Raw genomic sequence first — 20,679 nt, 5'->3', positions numbered from 1 at the left:
AGGATGCTACCCGACAAACACTACATCAGCCAGGTGGCCAAGGTCAACATCAACAGTCATAAATCATGTTGCTAGGAGGTACCCTCTATATGAAGTGATGAAAAGGGCACCGTATCTCTGTCACCTTCCTCCCCAGAGCTGACAACCCCACTCATTCTAATCGCGAGAAAAACACGAGACAAATTCCATCAGAGGGGCCATCCTACGATCCTAACCAATATTCCTCAAAATAGTCAAGGTCATCAAAAATAAGGAAGGTCTGGAAAACTATCACAGCCAAGAGGAGTTAAAGCAGGTACAACAACAAAATGAAATGTGGTGTCCTGGATGGGACCCTGGAACAGAAAAAGGACACAAGGTAAAAACAAGGAAACTTGACGAGTGGACTCTGGCTAATAAGAATATCAATATTCACCCATTGCGTGTAACAAATGTCCCCAAAACGTAAGATGTTAATAACAGAGGGAGAAACTGTATCTATGTGTGTAGGGCATATGGGAACTCTCTGTATTATCTGCTCCATTTTTCTGTAAATCTGAACTTGTTCTAAAATATAAAGTCCATTAATAGAAAGAAAAAAAAAGATTTTGAGAAAGCATCCCTCCATCTCTGGCAATGGGATCTGCATTTTGGAAGAACACCAAGCGTTTCCCAGGCACAGCAAAGATTGAGAAACACCCAGAACACGGAGAGTTACAGTCCATAACGTCCTTACAAGGAAATAACGGGACAAAAAATCCTTCCACACATCGACAGATAAGTACGTCCCACTGCAGCAGTATGGAAACGACAGACTAACGCACTGTCACCCCAGCAATGCACTAATTCATTATTCACATAACAAAACAGCTCTCATTTGGATGCCAGCTTCTACGGTTTGGGGGTGGCTGCCCAGAATGTTGTTCTTGGAAGGCCTCAGGGCAAGCTGGAATGAATGTCATGATTTTCCTATCCGTTTAAGGTCTTGATGGCCACATCAATATTTATCAAGCATTTACCAAGTGCCAGGCACAGTGCTAGGCTCCAGGGATCCAACCGAGATCAAAATAAGCATAATCCTTTATGAAACATAAGAGAAAAAAATGTAAGTAATTAAAAATAGAAAGAGTTATGGAAAAGGAAATATGGGATGCCACAGAGGCAAATAGCAAGAAAGGGCCCTTGGCCAGGGGAGGGGTCAAGGATTCACTCCTGGAGGAAGTGGTGTTTAAACTAAGATTTGGGGGCACCTGGATGGCTCAGTCAGTAAAGCATCTGACTCTTGATCGCGGCTCAGGTCATGATCTCACAATTCATGAGTTCAAGCCCCACATCGGGCTCTGTGCTGACAGCATGGAGCCTGCTTGGAATTGTGTCTCTCCCTCTCTCTGCCCCTCCCACACACAAGTGTGCCCTCTCTCTCTCTCTCAAAATAAATAAATAAACTTTAAAAAAATAAACTAGGATTTGAAGGCTTGGAAGTTAGCAAGGTGAAAGGGAAAAGGAAGTAGACTTTGGTCCACTGGTGAGTTAGTCTGTCAGATCTTTTCTGATTTAGCATCCTTTGAGAGAGAACAGAGGAAAAAAGAGCAGAGCAACAGACACAGCTGCACAAAGAGAGCCCAGTGGAGGGCAGAAGCCAGAGACTGTTTACAGGTTCCAGAAGCTTTTACAGAAGGGCCCCAGGTCAAGCTATCACAAGGGAGAAAGGACTGGAGGAGGTGTGTAAGAGGCTTCCAAAAGCACACTTGTAAGGTAAGCTGTCCACTGTCTCTAAGATCCCCAGAAAACGTCTTTAGAGCTCTACAAAGGTGTGTCGGTGCTACTCCAGCACGACAGGCACGCATCGGCTCGTGCTGCCCTTTCTGCCACGGCTTCTGTGAATCTTACAGCTAAACGTGCTCAACTGTAGTAACTATTTCTTAATATGAATTTTCTGGTATGGTGACCTCTTCTTCCCCAAAACAACCTGCCTCCTTATTGTCTTTAACGGTTCTCTTCTGTATCATTTATAACTTTTAGAGAAGTTGAAGCATCAATAGCAACTGTGGCTTCTGAACCAAAAAATGACCGCTGATGGTAGATGAGTTGGACAGTGATTGACAAAGGACAGAATATTTGAAATCAGAATTGTTCCAGATGGTTTCAGGGTTTCTCTTCTTGTAGACATAACAAATTGCAGTGGGGAGGTAGATAACTAACGTTTGTTGAACACCATAGGCTAAGAACGTCTGCATTTTCATTTGGTCCTCACAAAACCCTCTGCAGGAAGTGGAATTATTCTCATTATATATGGGAGAAAAATTGAGGCTTATGAGGGTTAAGGAATTTGCTCAGTCAGGTTAAGGAGTGGCTCTGGGGCAGAAACAGATCTGACTCTATAAACCCAGGGTGTTTGGAATACAGGGGGCAAAATGTGGCGTATCACAACAGTTTTTAAGAGAGTTTATTCATATTCTGATATTAACCCCAAACTGAGATGTCTTTCACACAGCCTCGAAGACAAAGACACAGTCCACCTTTAGACCCAGCAGCTATTAGAGGACTCAGGAACAGGGCTCCCCCCACTGGTCAGCCCATGGAACCACACCATTTACTTCTGATTGTTTTTCTAGGCCTTGGCTTTTTGGAGGGAATCTCCAAGCTAAGGACAGGATTAAACTTCCTTTCATTAGCTTTATCTCTTTCTTTTCTCTTTTTTTTTTAACGTTTATTTATTTTTGAGACAGAGAGAGACAGAGAGAGGGAGACACAGAATCTGAAACAGGCTCCAGGCTCTGAGCTGTCAGCACAGAGCCTGACGCAGGGCTCGAACTCACGGACTGCGAAATCATGACCTGAGCCGAAGTCGGCCGCTTAACCAACTGAGCCACCCAGGCGCCCCTCTTTTCTCTTTTTTAAAATTAACATTCTGATGTGTATCAATAGCCTTAAAAATGTGTATACCCTCTGATGCCAGTAAATAATGCCATTTTACTAATTTATCTTAAGGAAATAACCAAAGGTGTACCCCAAGAATTTTGTGCAGACATTTACCATTGTGTTGTTTACAGTGATGAAATCCTAAAATCAAGCTAACTGTCCCCAAATTGGGTACTAATAAATAAATTATGGCATACCATATGATATTATTCAGGTTTTTAAAATATTTTCAAAGAATATTTAATGAGGGGGTAACTCATACATGTTAAATGTAAACTATCCAAAATAAATACACGGTACAAAATCAATTTTGTGAAAATGTTCTCTTAAACACATAAAGGAACTACGGCCCACGTTTAATGTGGTTTTCTTCCCTGGACAGTAGGATCAATGCTGGTTTGTACTGTCTGTCCTCTCTACTTTCCTATGTTTTCAAATTCTCCACATGTAATATGTACCATTTAAATCAGGAAGAAGTTATTTTTTCTTTTTTTTTTTTTTTCAACGTTTATTTATTTTTGGGACAGAGAGAGACAGAGCATGAACGGGGGAGGGGCAGAGAGAGAGGGAGACACAGAATCGGAAACAGGCTCCAGGCTCTGAGCCATCAGCCCAGAGCCTGACGCGGGGCTCGAACTCACGGGCCGCGAGATCGTGACCTGGCTGAAGTCGGACGCTCAACCGACTGCGCCACCCAGGCGCCCCAAGAAGTTATTTTTTCAAAAAGAAAGAGAAAATTTCCACTAGAAATTGTTTCTATGAGGATCTTCTTTTGGGGTAGGAAAGAGAAAACCTCTACTTAGAATTGTTTGCTCAGGGGAACTTCCCATCCCCACACCGATGTCAGGGGGAGGAACTCTCCATTCGCACGTCACTATAGCACTTATGACAGTCACTTAACAACTCAGAGTCATCGTCAAGCTTATAATCTACTATGAAGTTCAAATTTGGGTGGTATATGGATTCCCTTTAAAGGGAAACTGGTTTATTTTCCTGCAGCTTATTTATGTACAATTACAAATCTAAGGTTAAATCTATGATGTTGATGAAACTAGACACAAACAAAACTACCAAACCAGCAAAATTCAAAATGACAGTACTTTAACAAAAGGATGATGTCGCTCATATTAAAAATCATTGTCAACCCACAACTATACGGTCAATTAATCTTCAACAAAGCAGGAAAGACTATCCAACGGGGAAAAAGACAGTTTCTTCAACAAATGATGCTGGGAAAACTGGACAGCAACATTCAGAACAATGAGCCTGGACCACTTTCTTACACTGTACACAAAAGTAAACTCAAAATGGATTAAAGACCTAAATGGGAGGCAGGAAACCATCAAAATAGAGGAGAACACAGGCAGTAACCTCTTTGACCTCGGCTGTAGCAACTTCTTACTAAAATCATCACTGGAGGCAAGGGAGACAAAAGCAAAAATAAACTATTGGGACTTCATCAAAATTTAAAGTTTCTGCACAGCAAAGGAAATAATCAACAAAATTAAAGGGAACCTACAGAATGGAAGAAGAGATTTGCAGATGACATATCTGATAAAGAGTTCATACCCAAAATATATAAATAACTTATAAAACTCAACACCCAAAAAACAAATAATCCAACTAAAAAACAGGCAGGGGCACCTGAGTGGCTCAGTCAGTTAAACATCTGACTCAGGTCATGATCTCATGGTTCGTGGGTTCAAGCCCCACGTCAGGCTCTGTGCTGACAGCTGGAGCCTGGAGCCTGCTTTGGATTCTGCGTCTCACTCTCTCTCTGCCCCTCCCCACTTGAGCTCTATCCCTCTCTCTCAAAAATAAATAAACATTAAAAAAAATTAACAAAAAACAGGCAGTAGACACGAAAAGACGCTTTTCCAAAGAAGACATACAGATGCCCAACAGACACGTGAAAAGATGCTCAACATCACACATCATCAGAGAAACACAAATCAAAACTACAGTGAGTTATCACCTCACACCTGTCAGAATGGCTAAAATCAACAACACGAGAAACGAGTGTTGGTGAGGACGCAGAGAAAGGGGAACTCTCGTGCACTGTTGGTAGGAATGCAAACTGGTGCAGCCACTCTGGAAAACAGTATGGAGGTTCCTCAAAAAGTTAAAAATAGAACTACCCTACAACCTAGCAATTGCACTACTAGGTATTTACCCAAAGAATACAAAAACACTAATTCAAAGGGATACATGCACCCCGATGTTTATAGCAGCACTACCTACAACAGCCAAATTATGGAAACAGCCCAAATGTCCACTGACTGATGAATGGATAAAGATACCGTACATATATTAAATGGAGTATTACTCAGCCATAAAAAGGAATGAAATCCTGGCACTTGCAACAACATGGATGGAGCTAGAGAATGTTATGCTAAGTGAAATAAGTCAGAGGAAGACAAATCCCATATGATTTCACTCAGATGTAGAATGTGAGAAATAAAGGGGAAAAGAGAGAGAGAGAGGCAAACCAAGAAACAGATTCTTTTCTTTTTTTAGTGTTTACTTAGTTTTGAGAGAGGGAGACAGAGAGTCAGAGCGTAAGCAGGGGAGGGGCAGAGAGAGAGGGAGACACAGAATCTGAAGCAGGCTCCAGGCTCCGAGCTGTCAGCACAGAGCCCCATGTGGGGCTCGAACTCACGAACCTCGAGATCGTGACCTCAGCCGAAATCGGGACGCCTAACCTATGGAGCCACCCAGGCACTCCCCAAGAAACAGACTCTTAACTAGAGATAGCACATCGGTGGTTACCAAAGGGGAGGAGTGTGGGGAAGAGGGGATAAACAGGTGATGGGGATTAAGGAGCACACTTGTGATGAGCACCAGGCATTGTATGGAAGTGCTGAATCACTCAACTGTGCACTTGAAACGAATATTACACTGTACGTTAACTTGAATTTACAATGAAAGAAAATAGAGTAACAGAAAATAAAATAAAAGCCACTAGGATTCATGGTGACGTCATCAGCTTGGGAAATCACTAGTGAAAGCTATCAGAACCATTTCCATACATGTCTCACACAAAGAACACTGGAATATGGCTGGCTTGAATGAATATTTTCTGAAACAGGTTTCCAAACTGCTGTGTATTCTTTGACAAATTATTGACATTAAAACTTCCATCAAAAGTACAACTCAAAATAAAAACAAAACCATCTACAACGTCAGTAAGTTAGTGGCACTGGCCTAAAAACTGGCAAACAGAGCAACAGAGGAGATCCTAGGAAAATACACAGAAAATACCCCCACATATAGCTGGTCTCCCTGACATGACTTGGAATGACTTGGAGAAATGCTCTCCTGCCCCGCTTCTGCAGCACTGCATTCAGAAATGTACTTGGACCCAAATGGGTGAGCTAGTGCAGGCCAACAGTGATTAATAAGGACTCTGTTCGTGCCTGTGTATCTTGCACTGTGCCCTATAACCGCACTGCACTCCGTATAACTCCAAGATTGATCAAGTGCCCTTGGCCCAGATGAGGTGGTTCCTTGGTACAAAACCAGACCCGCAGGATGCCAGACCGGCCATGCCTTACGTACACAAGGCTGGCCCTGTTGGGACCGTGGGTGGTCCTCCTTCAGGAGTTACTGGCTGCAACAGACACCCCCGAAGACAATGTTGAGATCCAGATGTCAGTACCGCCATCCACTTAGAAAACATTCCTGATATCTCTGCCATGTATCTACTGATAGAGTCAAGTATATAATCAGTGATTTTGAAAAAAAAGTAATCTTGATCTTCACCCCATATTCCAGACAATTTGAAGGATGACTTTTTTTAATTTTACATATAAAACAGAAAAACAACTTAAATACTTATCAAACTTCTAGAAGAATGATTTCTTAAATATAAGAAATGACAGAAAAGCCATGAAGAAAATGACTTATTGACATAAAAATCTTAATCTTATATGTGTGTGTATATATATATACATATATACATATATATATACGCACATATATGTATAAAAATAAAAGGCAGACGGAAAATATTCAGATAAATGACTCAACAGATAAATGACTAAAGTATATAAAGAGAAATACAGTAGTCTGTTGCGGGGGGGGTTGGTTGGTTGGTTGTAAGTAGAAAAGGATACAGAATGAATCTAGTAAATGTCTAGAAATCATTTAGGGACAGGGACTATTGGGAGGGAAGATCTGGTTCTTTTCACCAACTTACCCATATAATCCAACACCAGGCAACATTAAGCCCTCAAAAGCTGACTCTGAATTAAGACATGAAAATACATAAAGTCTGTTAGGAAAAGGGGAGAATTCAGGCAATACCCTATAAAATAAAACTTAAAAAATCACTCAGGTACAGCCTTAATTATCCAAGGAATTTGATTCAACAGGACTTTTCCCCTAAAATATGTGAAAAATATGTGCCTCAAATGTTCAGTTTATTCATAAGAATCCAGCCCTATGCCTTAGACACTTTTTTAAAAAGATTTTTTAAATGTGTTTTATTTACTTTGAGGGGGTGGGCAGAGAGAGGGAGAGAGAGAATCCCAAGCAGGCTCCATGCCGTCAGCACAGAGCCTGAAGCGGGGCTTGAACCCTGCAGGCAGTGAGATCACGACCTGAGCTGAAATCAAGAGTCAGACGCTTAACCGACTAAGCCACCCAGGTGCCCCTAGACACTTCTTAAAAGGGATGGTTTGGAGACTACCTTGCAGACCTTTATGAACAGATCACATCTCTACACTCCCGTGAGGTTATCTAGCAAGAAAAATCGTGTGTTATGCCCACTGAAAAAAAACTCAGGATTGAACAAAAAGCAAAGTGTTTTTCATGGATGAACCAGGTTGTTTATAACTATCCCAATCATTTGTCTGAGTTGACAAGGAAGGTAAGGAACAGACCTCATTTAGGCCTTCTGCAAAAGCCACATCCTTGAGGTACATGTCAACATACGTAAATCAGTGCTTAACTATAAACAGCCGGTGACAGAGAACCATGGTAAACTGTCAGCAGCATTAAAAAAAAATTTTTTTAATGTTTATTTTTGACAGAGAGAGAGACAGAGCATGAGCAGGGGAGGGGCAGAGAGAGAGGAAGACGCGGAATCCAAAGCAGGCTCTGGGCTCTGAGCTGTCCGCACAGGGCCCGATGCAGGGCTTGAACTCACAGACCGCGAGATCTTGACCTGAGCTGAAGTCAGACGCTCAACCGACTGAGCCACCTAGGTGCCCCAACTGTCAACAGCATTTAAAAAAATCTGTGTAAAAACCAGACAACTTAAAGAAAAAGAATAACCGAATGCCTCATTTTGGAAAAGCCACTTACAAACTTCCATTCCTATAGCTGTGCCTTTTTTACAGTTGATCCAAAAGAACAGGGTCAGAGAAGGCTAGTATGCTATTGTTGATCAAAAGATTAAATGTTCTATTCAAGAGGAGCAGATAAAGGGTAATTTTTACCAAATAAACAAGGAAATCAAAACAGGAGAAAGGAAGAAACATGGACAAAAGAGAAGAAAGCATCTGCTTCCAAAATCCTTTGCATCATAGTAATGATCTGAACTTAACTACAATTTTTTCAATTAATTATATATTCAAAGGAAATAAAAATATATTCTTAAGATTGATTCTAAGAGCACTTCAGAAACCATGGCAATCTAACATAGTTGACAGCTATAAGAAAATAGCTGTTATTCTCTCCAGCTTCTGGAGCCTGCTATAGCTTAAATTTCCTGCAGAACTGAATACTGACTCAAACTACCCCCAACGTGCATGCATGAGGGGCTTTTACTGCCAGTAACCGGGGACCAAGTAAATTAGAACAATCTCCAGCTAAAGAGAACCAGAAACACAGAGAAAAAATACACTAAATATCTGCTTGGAGGCCTGAGGGAAGAAGACACATCAGAGACTCAGGGAAGCGAGCTCAGTATTTAGGGCTACTTTTCTCTAGGGGTGTTTGCCAATTCTAAAGGGAATGTTAGGGGGCGCGTGGGTGGCTCAGTGCGTTGAGCGTCAGACTTCAGCTCAGGTCATGATCTCATGGTTCATGGGTTCAAGCCCCGCGTCGGGCTCTGTGCTCACAGCTCAGAGCCTGGAGCCTGCTTCCGTTTCTGTGTCTCCCTCTCTCTCCGCCCCTTCCCTGCTTGCTCCCAGTGTCTGTGTGTCTGTCTCTCTCTCTCTCTCTCTCTCAAAAATAATAAACAATAAAAAAAATAAAAAAGAAACAGCTCAATCCCTGATATGGCACTGAAGTGACTCCAGATCCTAAGCGCCCCATTTGCCTGACAAAAGCAAATGTGAATTAATCTCTAGCAGAGGAAAATGTCATCTTAGATCTCAAATTATTTCTACAAACAATTATGCAAATTCAATATCCAGCACAAAATTAAAAAAAGAAAACAACAAAAACTAGGCACATAAGGAGATAAGACAGAATGAATGAAAACCAAGAGAAAACAGACATTGGAAATGACTCACATATAGTGCCATAATCAGACAAGCTTTAAGATAATTATGCACACCACATCCAAAAGACAAGATCAATAATTTTGGCAGATAATGGTAAACTATAAAAAGCAAAGCAAATGCAAATTAAAGAATCAAAAAATACAGAACTGAAATGAAAAACTCAACTGAGGGGTACCCACCTGGCTAGATCAGTAGAGCATGTGACTCTTGATCTCAGGGTCATGAGTTTGGCCCCATATTGGGTGTAAAAAAAAAAACAAAACAAAAACAAAACCTCAATTGATAGGTTTAATAGATCATTTACAGAAGAAAAAAGATAAGTGAGGAGATATCCAGAATGAAGGACAGACCGTCAGAAAGGAAATACAGAAGAAAGATTAAGAGGCAGAATATCCAGTGAATGATCTAACATGTATTAACTACAGTTCCAGAAAGAAAGGTGAGACAGAATGGGGCAGAAGCAATATTTGAAGTACTAATGGCTGATAGCTTCCAAAAACTAAAGAAAGATGCTGGGCCACAGGTTCAAGAAGCCCTAAGCACCCCTATTATAATTTAAAAAAAAAAATCATACCAGGGACAGCAATGAGAAACCAAAGACAAAGAGAACATTTTAAAAGTATCCAGAGAAAAAGACTACTTTCAAAGGAATGACAGACTGACATGTGGCTTCACAACAGAAACAATCCAAGTCAGAAATAATGAAATAGATTTGAAATGCTAAAAGGAAACAATGGCAAACCAAGAATTCTGTAAGTACTGAGAAGACCCTTCGCGATGGAGGAAAATGTTCTAAAATTGGATTGTGGCCAGGGTGCAAGGGTGACTCAGCTGATTGAGCCTCTGGCTTTGGCTCAGGTCAAGATCTCTTGGTTCGTGGGTTCGAGCCCCGCATCGGGCTAACTACTGTTAGTACAGAGCCCACTTTGGCTCTTCTGTCCCTCTCTCTCTCTCTGTCCCTCCCCCCCTCGCCCCTCTCCCGCACTCTCAAAAATAAACAAACATTAAAAAATAAATAAAATTAGATTGTGGTAATAGTTGCAGAACTCTGTGAAAATACCAAAAACTCCTGAACTGTATACTTTATTTTTTTTAAGTTTATTTATTTATTTTGAGAGAGAGAGAGAGAGAAAGAGAGCGTGCGCATGAAAGAGAATCCCAAGCAGGCTAGGCACGAATGCAGAGCGTGACTTGGGGTCAATCTCACGAACTGTGCCATCATGACTTGAGACAAAATCAAGAATCAGATGCTTAACTGACTAAGCCACCCAGGTGCCCCTGAACTGTATATTTGAAATGAGCACATTTTATGGTGTGTGAATTGTATCTCAATCAAGCTGGCTTTTTTTTTTTCAATGCAGGTAAATAATAACATTTGCAAACACACACTGTAAGAATCTGTCACCCCAGACCTACATTAAAGGATACTAAAGAGTATTTTTCAGGTGAAGAATGGCCCCAAATGGAAGACTGGAAGGTGACAAAGAAGCCACTGAAGAGCTATGGGGAAAGGATGCCTTTTCTGATAATCAGTGCTGAATAAACGGTGCTATTAAAATGAAATTAGTCCCTTTTCCAGAAGCAAATCAATTCCACAAGAAAAGTTACACACACACACACACACACATGCACAAAGTTACACAAAAACAAATTCCAAGTGGCCTGTAGATCTTAATTTGAAACGCAAAATCCTAAGATTTCTGCAAGATGTCGTAAGAAACTATCTTCTTGACTTTGGAAAAGAATTACAAATTAGGGGAGAAAAGACATGTAAGCCCCAAAGAAAACTGGGCAACACACCTGAACAGGCCCATCGTAAAAAAGGATACCAAATAAACATGAAAAGATGTTCACCCTCATCAGCTCGCAGGAAACTACGATTTAAAACCACAACAGGATACCACTTCAGACCCACCAAGATGGCTAAAGTTTAAGACCGACAATACCCAGTGCTGGCAAGCAAGGATGTGGAGCTCAAGAACTCCCATACACTTGCTGGTACGACTGTAGATTGGTCAAACCCTTTGGAAACTCGGTATTTATTAAATTTGAAGAGCTGCGTATTTCTTGACCTAAAAATTCCACTGCCAGGCATATACCCAACAGAAATGAGTGCGCCGGGAAACATACAAGAGTATTCGTAATAGCCAAAAGGTAGAAATAATCGAAACGTCTCCCAACAGTGCAATGGATAAACTGTGGTACAGTCACGCAACAGAAATCTACAGGTCAGCAAAAAATGGGTGAATCTCAACAACTTGAGTGAAGGAAGCCAGACACAAAAGAACGTGTACTGTATTGTTTTGTTTACGTCAAGTTCACGAAACAAGCAAGATGAAACTACAGACACCAGAGGTGGTATAAGATCTGTGCTCAGAAGGTAAAATTACACAGAAAAAAACGGCAAGGAAGTGATGACCCCTACAAGTCGGGGCTGGGTTACCTGGGGAGAAGGAATTCCGGGCTCGTGGGCGCCGGCAGCGTTCCAGTTCTCGGCCTGACACCCAGCACAGCCCTGGCTGGGTGGTACATCAGGGAGGGGTGGTTTGGGGTCCTGCACTTTCCGGGAGAAGACAGGGAAAGGGGCCGAAGGAGGGGGGTGGGTGAAGGACACGACCGCCCCGCCCAGGAGCGCGGCCGGGGATGGGGAGCGGGCGCCCAGGGGGCCCGCCCGGGAGAGGAGGCCGAGCGCCCGCCCCCCTGGCCCCGCAGGTGCCCCCCGCCCCCTCCGCACGCCGCCCCCGCCGTCGCCCCCGCCCCGCCCGCCGTCCTCGACGCCCCCCACGCCGCTCCCGAGGCTGCCCCGCCGCCGCCCGCCGGGTCCTCTCCCCGCCGCGCCGCCCCGCCCGACTCACCTCATTGTCGCTGCCAGGGCGGGCGCGCGGGGCCGGGGGGCGCGGCGCGGGGCGCGGGGCGTTAGCGGGGGAGCCGGCCCCGGGCGCGGCGGCTCCGCGTCTCGCTGGGCTGCGGGGGGCAGCGGGGGCGCATCTTCTCGGGGCGGGCGTCCGGGCCGCTAGCTGCGGGGACGGGCTGCGGCGGCGGCGCCTGACAGCTGGGCCCCGGCCCCTGCCATCTTGGCGGGCGCGTGCCCGGGCCGGCGTGTGCGCGCGCCGCCGGGGGCAGGGCGGGCCGAGGAGGGGAGGGGGCGTGCGCGCGCCCCGCCGAGACTCGGGGCGCCGGCCCCGGCGGGCGCGGGCGGCTCGGGGTCCGCGGAGGGGTAGGCGAGGGGGGCGGCGCGCGCGGCCGAGCTGCGCCGCGAGCCGAGACTGAAGGGGCGTCCCTCCGCCGGTCGAGGAGAGTGCGCGCGCGGTGCGTCCCTCCGCCCCCGGCCGCCGAGGGGGAGAGCGCGCGCGCGGCGGCCCGAGCCCGACACAAAAGGCGCGGGGCCCCACCGCCCGCGCCTCCGGGAGCGCCAAACGAGGGGCTCGGAGAGGCGGGGCGGAACTGCAAGGGGCGGGGCGGAGCTGAGAGGGGGCGGGGCTTCCTCGGAAGGACGAAGAGCGAGGGGCGGGGCGGGGCGGGGCTTCGGGGGACTGGGCTGTAGGGGACGGGGCTTCAGGGGAAGGACGAGACGCGGGGGGCGGGGTTAGAACGGAGGGCGACCAGCGAGGGGCGGAGCCTTTAGGGTGAAGCGGAGCCATGGGCGGGGCGGGATGCTAGGCTGGCACCTGGAGCGCAGAGCCCCTCCCCTCGCGGGGCGCCCCCGACATCCACAGGGGTGGCTTAGGGCACTGGCGACCGTGCCCTGTGACCCGAGGATTCCAACTACCCCTGCGGTGCGCCCCACCTGCTCGGACAGGGATCCGAGGGGCGTCGAGGTCACCCACCACAGATTAGCCAGGTCTGGCACCGGGAGTCGTAGCTTTGGGATTATATCAGCCCCTGGGGGACCTCCCCTAGTCCCATCAGGCACCCCAAAAACCACAGACTGTGAAAAATCACATCGGCCATACAGCACGAAGTAGGTGCTCCAGGTTTTCTCGGTTGTTAAATTTTCATCCTTCCGAAAGGTTACCGATCCTCATTGCTGGCTGGAAACCTTCGGGGTTCCATTGCTGCCCTACCCAAGTGGACACAGTTCGTCGTGCATCCTCGGCATTGCCACTAATGCTCCCTTTCCTGTCTGTCACAGTAACATCAAAATCATATCTACCTTCTTTGAAATTGGGTCGAAACGAAAGCATATCAAGTGTTTGGAAGAGTCTGGCATTTGGTAGGAGGACTGTGAAGGGTCGCTGTTTTACTCCCGGTCCAGACGGAGAGTCCTTGTGAATTGTGTGGTTTTGCCCAAGGTATCATACGGAAGTGGTGGAGCCAGTCCTCAAGCCAAGGTTTTTCTGAGTCAAAATCCCAGCGCGCATTCATTCTACTTTACTGGGCTTGAACCTGCTTCTCCCTGGTTGCAGGTGGGTCTCTAGGTGCTTCTTCCCCTCCCAACCCCTGCCCCGCCCCCGCCATCCACTCACCAGGAGTTCCTTACTGACTGGTTGCCACATTTTCACTTTCTTTCTATTTGTTTGAGCTGGAGTCTTCAGGCTCAAAAAGGCTTGTTGGCCCCCTACATGCCGATGAACAGGTCCAGAAAGTTTCCACTCCTTCTAACCTTATTTGTCCTTTTCTTCAAGGCTGGCTCTCTGCTACAGAAGAGACTTGTTAGACAAGTAAAAATTACTAAAATGGACAAGCCCCAGGGCACCTGGAGATGCCTCTGTAGAGGCAGAATGACCCTTGGTCAGTGTGTATCTGCTGTGAGAGAACACCACCCCTGCCCCTTGGGATATTGGCCTGTTTGTTCCCAGTTTGGTTTATTTTATTTTTTTAAGTCTATTGATTTATTGGGGGGGGGGGCAGAGAGAGGGAGAGAGGGAATCCCAAGCAGGATCCACACTGTCAGTGCAAAGCCTGACTTGAGGCTCGTTCTCACAAACCACATGATCATGACCTGAATTGAAATCAAGAGTTGGACGCTTGACTGACTGAGCCACCCAGGCGCCCTCCACTTGGTTTATTGAAGCACGTGGCCCATTCAGACCTCCCTGCCGCTTTAGAGTCTGACAGGCTGTTACTATCCTGTAACTGGAAAAGGTTCACGGGGCCATGTTGATAGTGGATTTACTGTAGAACATTGGCACCAAAGGTGAGGGGCACACACCCCCTGCCAACCTTTCCTGCTAACTCCCAGTATTCTGGAACAATAAAGAAAGGAGGACCAGAGAATATTGATGCCGGAAAGGACTGCACATCCTTCTCTTAGTAGAGGGGGTGTGGAATGCCGAGAAAGCAAAAGGGGTTCAACATCATTCAGTGAAATCACCAAACCAGCTGGGTTGGGCTCCTGGTGAGATAGTTTCTTGGATCCAGTGTTTGTTCCTCAGAGGGCTTCGTGAGCAGCTGGAAGGGCTGAGAAGAAGCTGAGCCCTGCTTCTCCATGAATAGGTGTTGGTCTTACCTACCCAGCCCAGGATGCTTGGGAAGGAGATCTTCACGTGTTGCTGTTCCGCCAGCAGTGTAGACCTCTCGGAGCCTCCCTTTCTCACCCCACAGATGGGACTCCTACATCCTTGTAGGCACTGCTGAAAACAGCTCAACGTAGGCTCCGGAAAAGATCCTTTCCTCCTCCCCTAGCAGCCTCACTCCTGCCTCTCCTTCCCTCCCCCTAGTTTTTGAAATCAGTCTACTTAGCATGTTTCCCGTTTACTAAAAAAGCCTTTATTCCTTAAAGGTACATGAATTCATGTCTTACATTCTTCTGATAAGAAGAAAATCAACAGTTTTGACATGTATGACCCCCTGCCCCAAATAATTTGTCTCTGGAGGTCACCCTTACTTGGATTTGAAGAGATCGCTTCCCAAAGTCAATGATTTTATGACGCCTGATGTGTGTGGGTGCAGGACACGTAGCCAGGCTGATTACCCCATGAGTCAACTTGGAGGCCCTCCTGGACTGGTTTTCCCATTCATGGGGGAGGCAGGAAAGACAGGCTTTCTGCTATGAGCCCAGGCTAATCATAGAGCCACAGACATGTAGTAGAGCCAGGAAATCCTCAACAGGTCTCTGTCTCACCTCCTGTCCAGAGGGGGAAACTGGGGCCAAGAGAAGTCATGGAGGCAAGTTGCCAGATGAACACACGTTTTTGCAGACCCCAAGTTTCAGGAGCGCCTACATTATCTCCTGCTCCCTCCCTGTTTCTTGAAGCTCTTCCAGCCTTGGGTCACTGTTGAGGAACCAACCCTCTGGACCATCTTCTCTCTCTTTTGGTGTTGCCAAAACAAACCTCACTCACCACAAATAATTGAAAGAAACGCAGTTGCTTTGGATGATTCACCAATGAGACCATGTCTGGTTTATATGAACAGCATCAGTAAATTGCTAATTCATGCCAGAACCCAAAATGAAGACGTGTTTCTTTGAAGGGAAGGTGACAGCTGTCTCAGAGAACTTGGGGACAATCTGTGACACTTCATCTTTTTGAAAATCAATATTCACACCATTAACCTTGTTGACCAACTCATTTATTACCAACCGGGTTTTCCTCAAATATAACACAATTTGTTTTCAAGCCTTCATTCATCCAAGGTTTATTGAGCACCTACGTGTCTCCGCCCAGCATACTGCCTCTGTCTACCTGGCAAACTGTCTTCAACCTCACCCACATGTCACCTCTCTCCCGGAACCTTCAGCATCCCCCTCCCACAGGACCACAGGCACCGTCCTTCACGGTGCTTTGGGGCGCTGGACTCAGCCCCATCACACCTTCACCATCCAATGTTGGCTCCTCCACCAGACCTTGAACCTCATGAGGGCAGCAAGCAGGTCTTCTTCCACTTTGACCCCACTTTTGTTACGGCACAGAAGTGGGGAGACGCTACTGACTCTTGGCCCTCATTCAAGCAGGGCCCGTGAGAGGTGGGGACAAGCCTGTGGGCATTGCATTTTGGAAACCAAAGCTCCACCTGGCAGGAAAGAGAAATTGCTTCTGGCCCATTTTGCCTTCCTCACACTCCAGGATGGCCTGAGGTTCACAGCTGGAGCTTCTCTTTTGACTCCACCTCTTAGGCTCCTCAGCTCAAAAAGTGACTCTCCTTAAGATATCGTTTCACCGGCCTTGAAGGCTCAGGAAGGGGCCACTCTTGGGGGAAGGGCCTGCGGTGGGCATCCTTGTCTCAAAGACCTCGACCAATTGAGGGGGAGCTTGGCCAGACACATGTGTGTTGGGGGGCAAGAGGGGAGGACCTTGGGTACCCTCCCAGCAGAGGGCAACTTAATGCCACTGTTTACAGTTGGAGGAGCGATCTGAGGGCCCAGGCCGGAGCAGGCCTGCTTTTCAGGAGGAGCCCGGAGCCAAATCCAGGCTGCCTGAGTGTTCCCATTTAATTAAGTTCAGAAAACTGAGCCAAGTGCATCCCTCAGGCCATGCTAGCCAGCAACCCTGGAAAGAGATGCTGATCCCTTTCCTGGGAGCCCCGAGGCCTTTGGCAGAGAACACACCGCCCAGCCCCACCTAGGTAGGCCCAACCTCTCTGGGGCTTCCCAGCCTTGGCCATCAGATCTCTTAGAGCCCCTGACATCCAGGCCTTTGTGGAGCTGAGGGGGCCTACCCACAAAAGGGCTGGGAGGCCTGGGCCTGTGAGCATACACTTTAAGGGACTTGGGAAATTTGAAGGCTGCGATCCCCTCACACGATGTTCTACTACCATCGTGACAGCTCTGCCTGAGCTGTTAGCAGGTGGCACGTCTAGTGGAGGAAATGATAGAGAAGTTACAAGGAGAGTCCCGAAGATCTTGCATTAGAGCAATATGCGAACAAAAAGTAATTCTTGGGACTTGGTTCGTAGGCCTGAATGGAAAAGCCAGAACTATAAAACTCTTAGAAGAAACTATACGTGTAAATCTTTATAACCTTGGGTTAGGCAAAATTGAAAAACTAATTAATTAGGGGTAGGGAAATACAGAAAAGACACTGATCTAGAACTAGAGTTGGCACACTTTTCCTGCAAAGGACCAGATAATAAATATTTTTGGCTTTTCGAAGGTCATTCGGTCTTTGTCATAACTACTCCACTTGGCCATTGTAGCTTGAGGGCAGCCATAGACAATCCATGAATGAATGGATGAATTATGTTCCAATAAAACTTTACTTACAAACACGGGTGGCAAGCTGGGTTGGGCCTGCAGGCCATAGTTTGTTGACTCAGGCCCTAGAGATCAAACGAAAAAATTACTTGGCAAAACAGAGTACAACAGGGAGAAATGGAAATTATCATTGGAAAAAAACCACAAAAATGATAGATTCAAGAGATCTGACTTCTCAACAGTAAGAGTTCCAAAAGGACTGGAAGGAGGAGAAGCCATAATTGAGGACACAACAGAGTTTTTAAGTCAAAAGAACTCACCAGAACACTGGATGCTTTTTTCCTAATATCAGGGACAACAGAAGGTTATCTATTCTCACCACTGGTTTTCAATATTGTCCTGGAGATAATTAGCAAGGGGAAGAAAAGACATTCCATTGTAAAGGAAGAAGTAAAACTATTTCTATTTGCAGATGGCATGATCTGGTGTACAGCAAATCTTAAGGAATCCACTAAAAAATTATTAAAACCAAAAACTGAGTCCAGTAAGGGTGCAGGATGCAAGATCAATATCCAAAAAATTAATTATATTTCTATACACTTGCTATGAACAATTTGAAAATGAAATTAAGAAAACAATTCTACTTATAATAACATCAAAAAATTAAAATACTTAGGAATAAATTTGAAGAAGTGTAAGACATACACTGGAAACTATAAAATGTCACTGAAAGAAATTAAAGAAAAACTAAGTAAATGGAAAGATATCCCATGTTCATGGATTGGAAGACATATCCCATGTTCATGGATTGGAGGACTTAATATTGAGAAGATGGCAATAGTCCCCAAATTGATCTACAGATTCAGTGCAATCCCTGTCAAAATCCTCCTGTTCTTCAGAAATTAGCAAGCTGATCCTAAAATTTATTTGGAAATGCAAAAGACCTAGAAGAGCCAAAACAATCATGAAGAAGAACAAAGTTGGAAGACTCATATTACCTGATTTCAAAATTTACAGCAAAGCTACACTATTTAGGTGTGGAACTGGTGGAATAGAATTGAGAATCCAGAAATAAACTCTTACATTTATGTGCAGTTGAATTTTTTAATTTTAGTCGGAGAGAGAGTGTGCATGCGTGTAGGCAGGGGAGGGGCAGAAGAAGAGAGAATCCTAAGCAGGCGCTCAGTGTGGAGGGTCCCACAACCTACAATCATGACCTGAGCTAAAATCATGAGTCATATGCTCAACTGACTGAGCCACCCAGGTGCCCTATGTTGATTTTTTTTTTAATATTTATTTTTGAGAGAGAGAGACAGACAGAGTATGGGCAGGGGAGGGGCAGAGAGAGAGGGAGACACAGAATCCGAAGCAGGCTCCAGGCTCTGAGCTGTCAGCACAGAGCCTGACGTGGGGCTCGAACCCATGCACTGCGGTCATGACCTGAGCCACGGTTGGACGCTTAACCGATTGAGTCACCCAGGTGCCCCTGTGCAGGTAAGTTTTAACAAGGGTGCCGGGATGATTCAGTGGAGGAAAGAAGAATCTTCGATAAATGCTGCTGGAACAACTAGAAATCCACAGGCAAACGAATGAAGTTGGACCCTTCACATCATATGCAACAGTTACCTCAAAATGGTTCGTAGTCCTGAATGGAAAAGCCAGAACTATAAAACTCTTAGAAGAAACTATACATGTAAATCTTTATAACCTTGGGTTAGGCAAAGTTTTCGTAGATATGACACCAAAAAAAGTACAAGCAACCAAAGAAAAAAAACAGATACAATAGATTTCAACAATATTAAAAATTTTTGCTGCAGATAATACCATCAAAATGAAAAGACAACCCACAGAATGGGAGAAAATGTTTGTAAATCGTATCTCTGAAGAAGGCCTTGTATCTAGGATATAGAATGAACTCTTTCAGCTTAGTGATATGAATACGAACAAGCCAAGTAAAAAGTGGGCAAAGGATCTGAAGAGCTGTTTCTCCAAGGAAGATCTACAAATGGCCAACAAACACATGAAAAGATGCTCACGTCACCAGCCATCAGGGAAATGCACATCAAAACTGCAATGAGATACCACTTCCCTCGCTAGAACGGCTATAAATTAAAACATAATAATAATAAAGGAAAACAAGTAAAGTTGGTGATGTGGAGAAATCGGAACCCTCATACATACTAGTGGGATTATAAATGGTGCAACCACTTTGGAAAACGGATTGGCAGGTCTTCAAACTCTTCAACATACAGTCACAACATAACCCGGTCTCCACTCCTAGTTGTACGCCCAAGAGTAATGAAAACATATGTCCACACAAACTTGTACGCAAATGTTCATGGCAGCATTATTCATAACAGCCAAAGAGCGGAAACAATCCAAATGTCCACCGACTGAGGAGTGGATAAACGAGATATGGTCTATCCCTACAATAAAGTATAATTTGGCAATAAGAAGCAATGAAGTACCGATTCATGCTACATTGAGGAGCCTTGAAAACATTATCCTAAGTGAAAGAAACCAGTAGGAAATATCTAGAGCAGGTAAATCTGCAGAGGCAGGAGGTGATTAGTGGTATCCAGGGATGAGGGGGGCAGGGTGCATATAGGGAACGTTATGGACTAGACGGTGTTCTCCCCAAATTCATATCTGGAAGCCCTAGCTTCCTATTTGGAGATAGGCCCTTTAAGGAGGTAATTAAGCCTGGGTGGCTCAGTCGGGCAAGTGTTCAACTTCCGCTCAGGCCATGATCTCATTTGTGAGTTCGGGGCGCACATTGGGCTCTCTGCTGTCAGCACAGAGGTTGCTTCGGATCCTCTGTTCCCATCTCTCTCTAGCTCTCCACCGCTCTCTCTCTTTCTCTCTCAAAAATAAACACACGTCTAAAAAAAAAAAAAAGAGGTGATTAAGTTAAAAGGAGGCTGTTAGCGTGGGCCCTAATCCAATCTGATTGAAGTCCGTATTGTTTTTTAATGTTTATTTATTTCTTTTGAGAGACAGAGTGAGCAAGAATGAGTGGGGGAGGGGCAGAGAGAAAGGGGGAGAGAGAATCCCAAGCAGGTTTCGTGCTCAGTGCAGAGCCCAACGCAGGGCTGGATCTTATAACTACTGAGACATCATGACCTGAGCCAATATCAAGAGTCGGGCACTTAACGACCAAGCCACCCAGGTGCCCCTGACCGATGTCCTTACAAGGAAAGATGAGGACCCATAGAGAGATGCCGGGAACAGAGGAAAAGCCATGTGAAGACA

The 20,679-nt window shown here is 45.5% G+C and overlaps 1 protein-coding gene across 1 annotated transcript in view; it reads right to left on the bottom strand.

Moving 5' to 3' along the window:
- Positions 1–12,356, bottom strand: part of EVL (Enah/Vasp-like) — a 152,971-nt gene extending 140,615 nt beyond the window's left edge. The window contains 2 exon segments of the mRNA XM_030319957.1: positions 12,209–12,281; positions 12,284–12,356. Coding sequence (XP_030175817.1) covers positions 12,209–12,281; positions 12,284–12,341 — 131 coding nt within the window. The 5' untranslated portion in view covers positions 12,342–12,356.
- Positions 12,357–20,679: the final 8,323 nt, after the last annotated feature.

The sequence above is a fragment of the Lynx canadensis genome, chromosome B3 (genome assembly GCF_007474595.2).
Source record: "Lynx canadensis isolate LIC74 chromosome B3, mLynCan4.pri.v2, whole genome shotgun sequence".
Taxonomy (NCBI): Eukaryota; Metazoa; Chordata; class Mammalia; order Carnivora; family Felidae; genus Lynx; species Lynx canadensis.
Note: the sequence above shows the minus strand (reverse complement) of the source record. Positions and strands in the feature narration are given on the sequence as shown.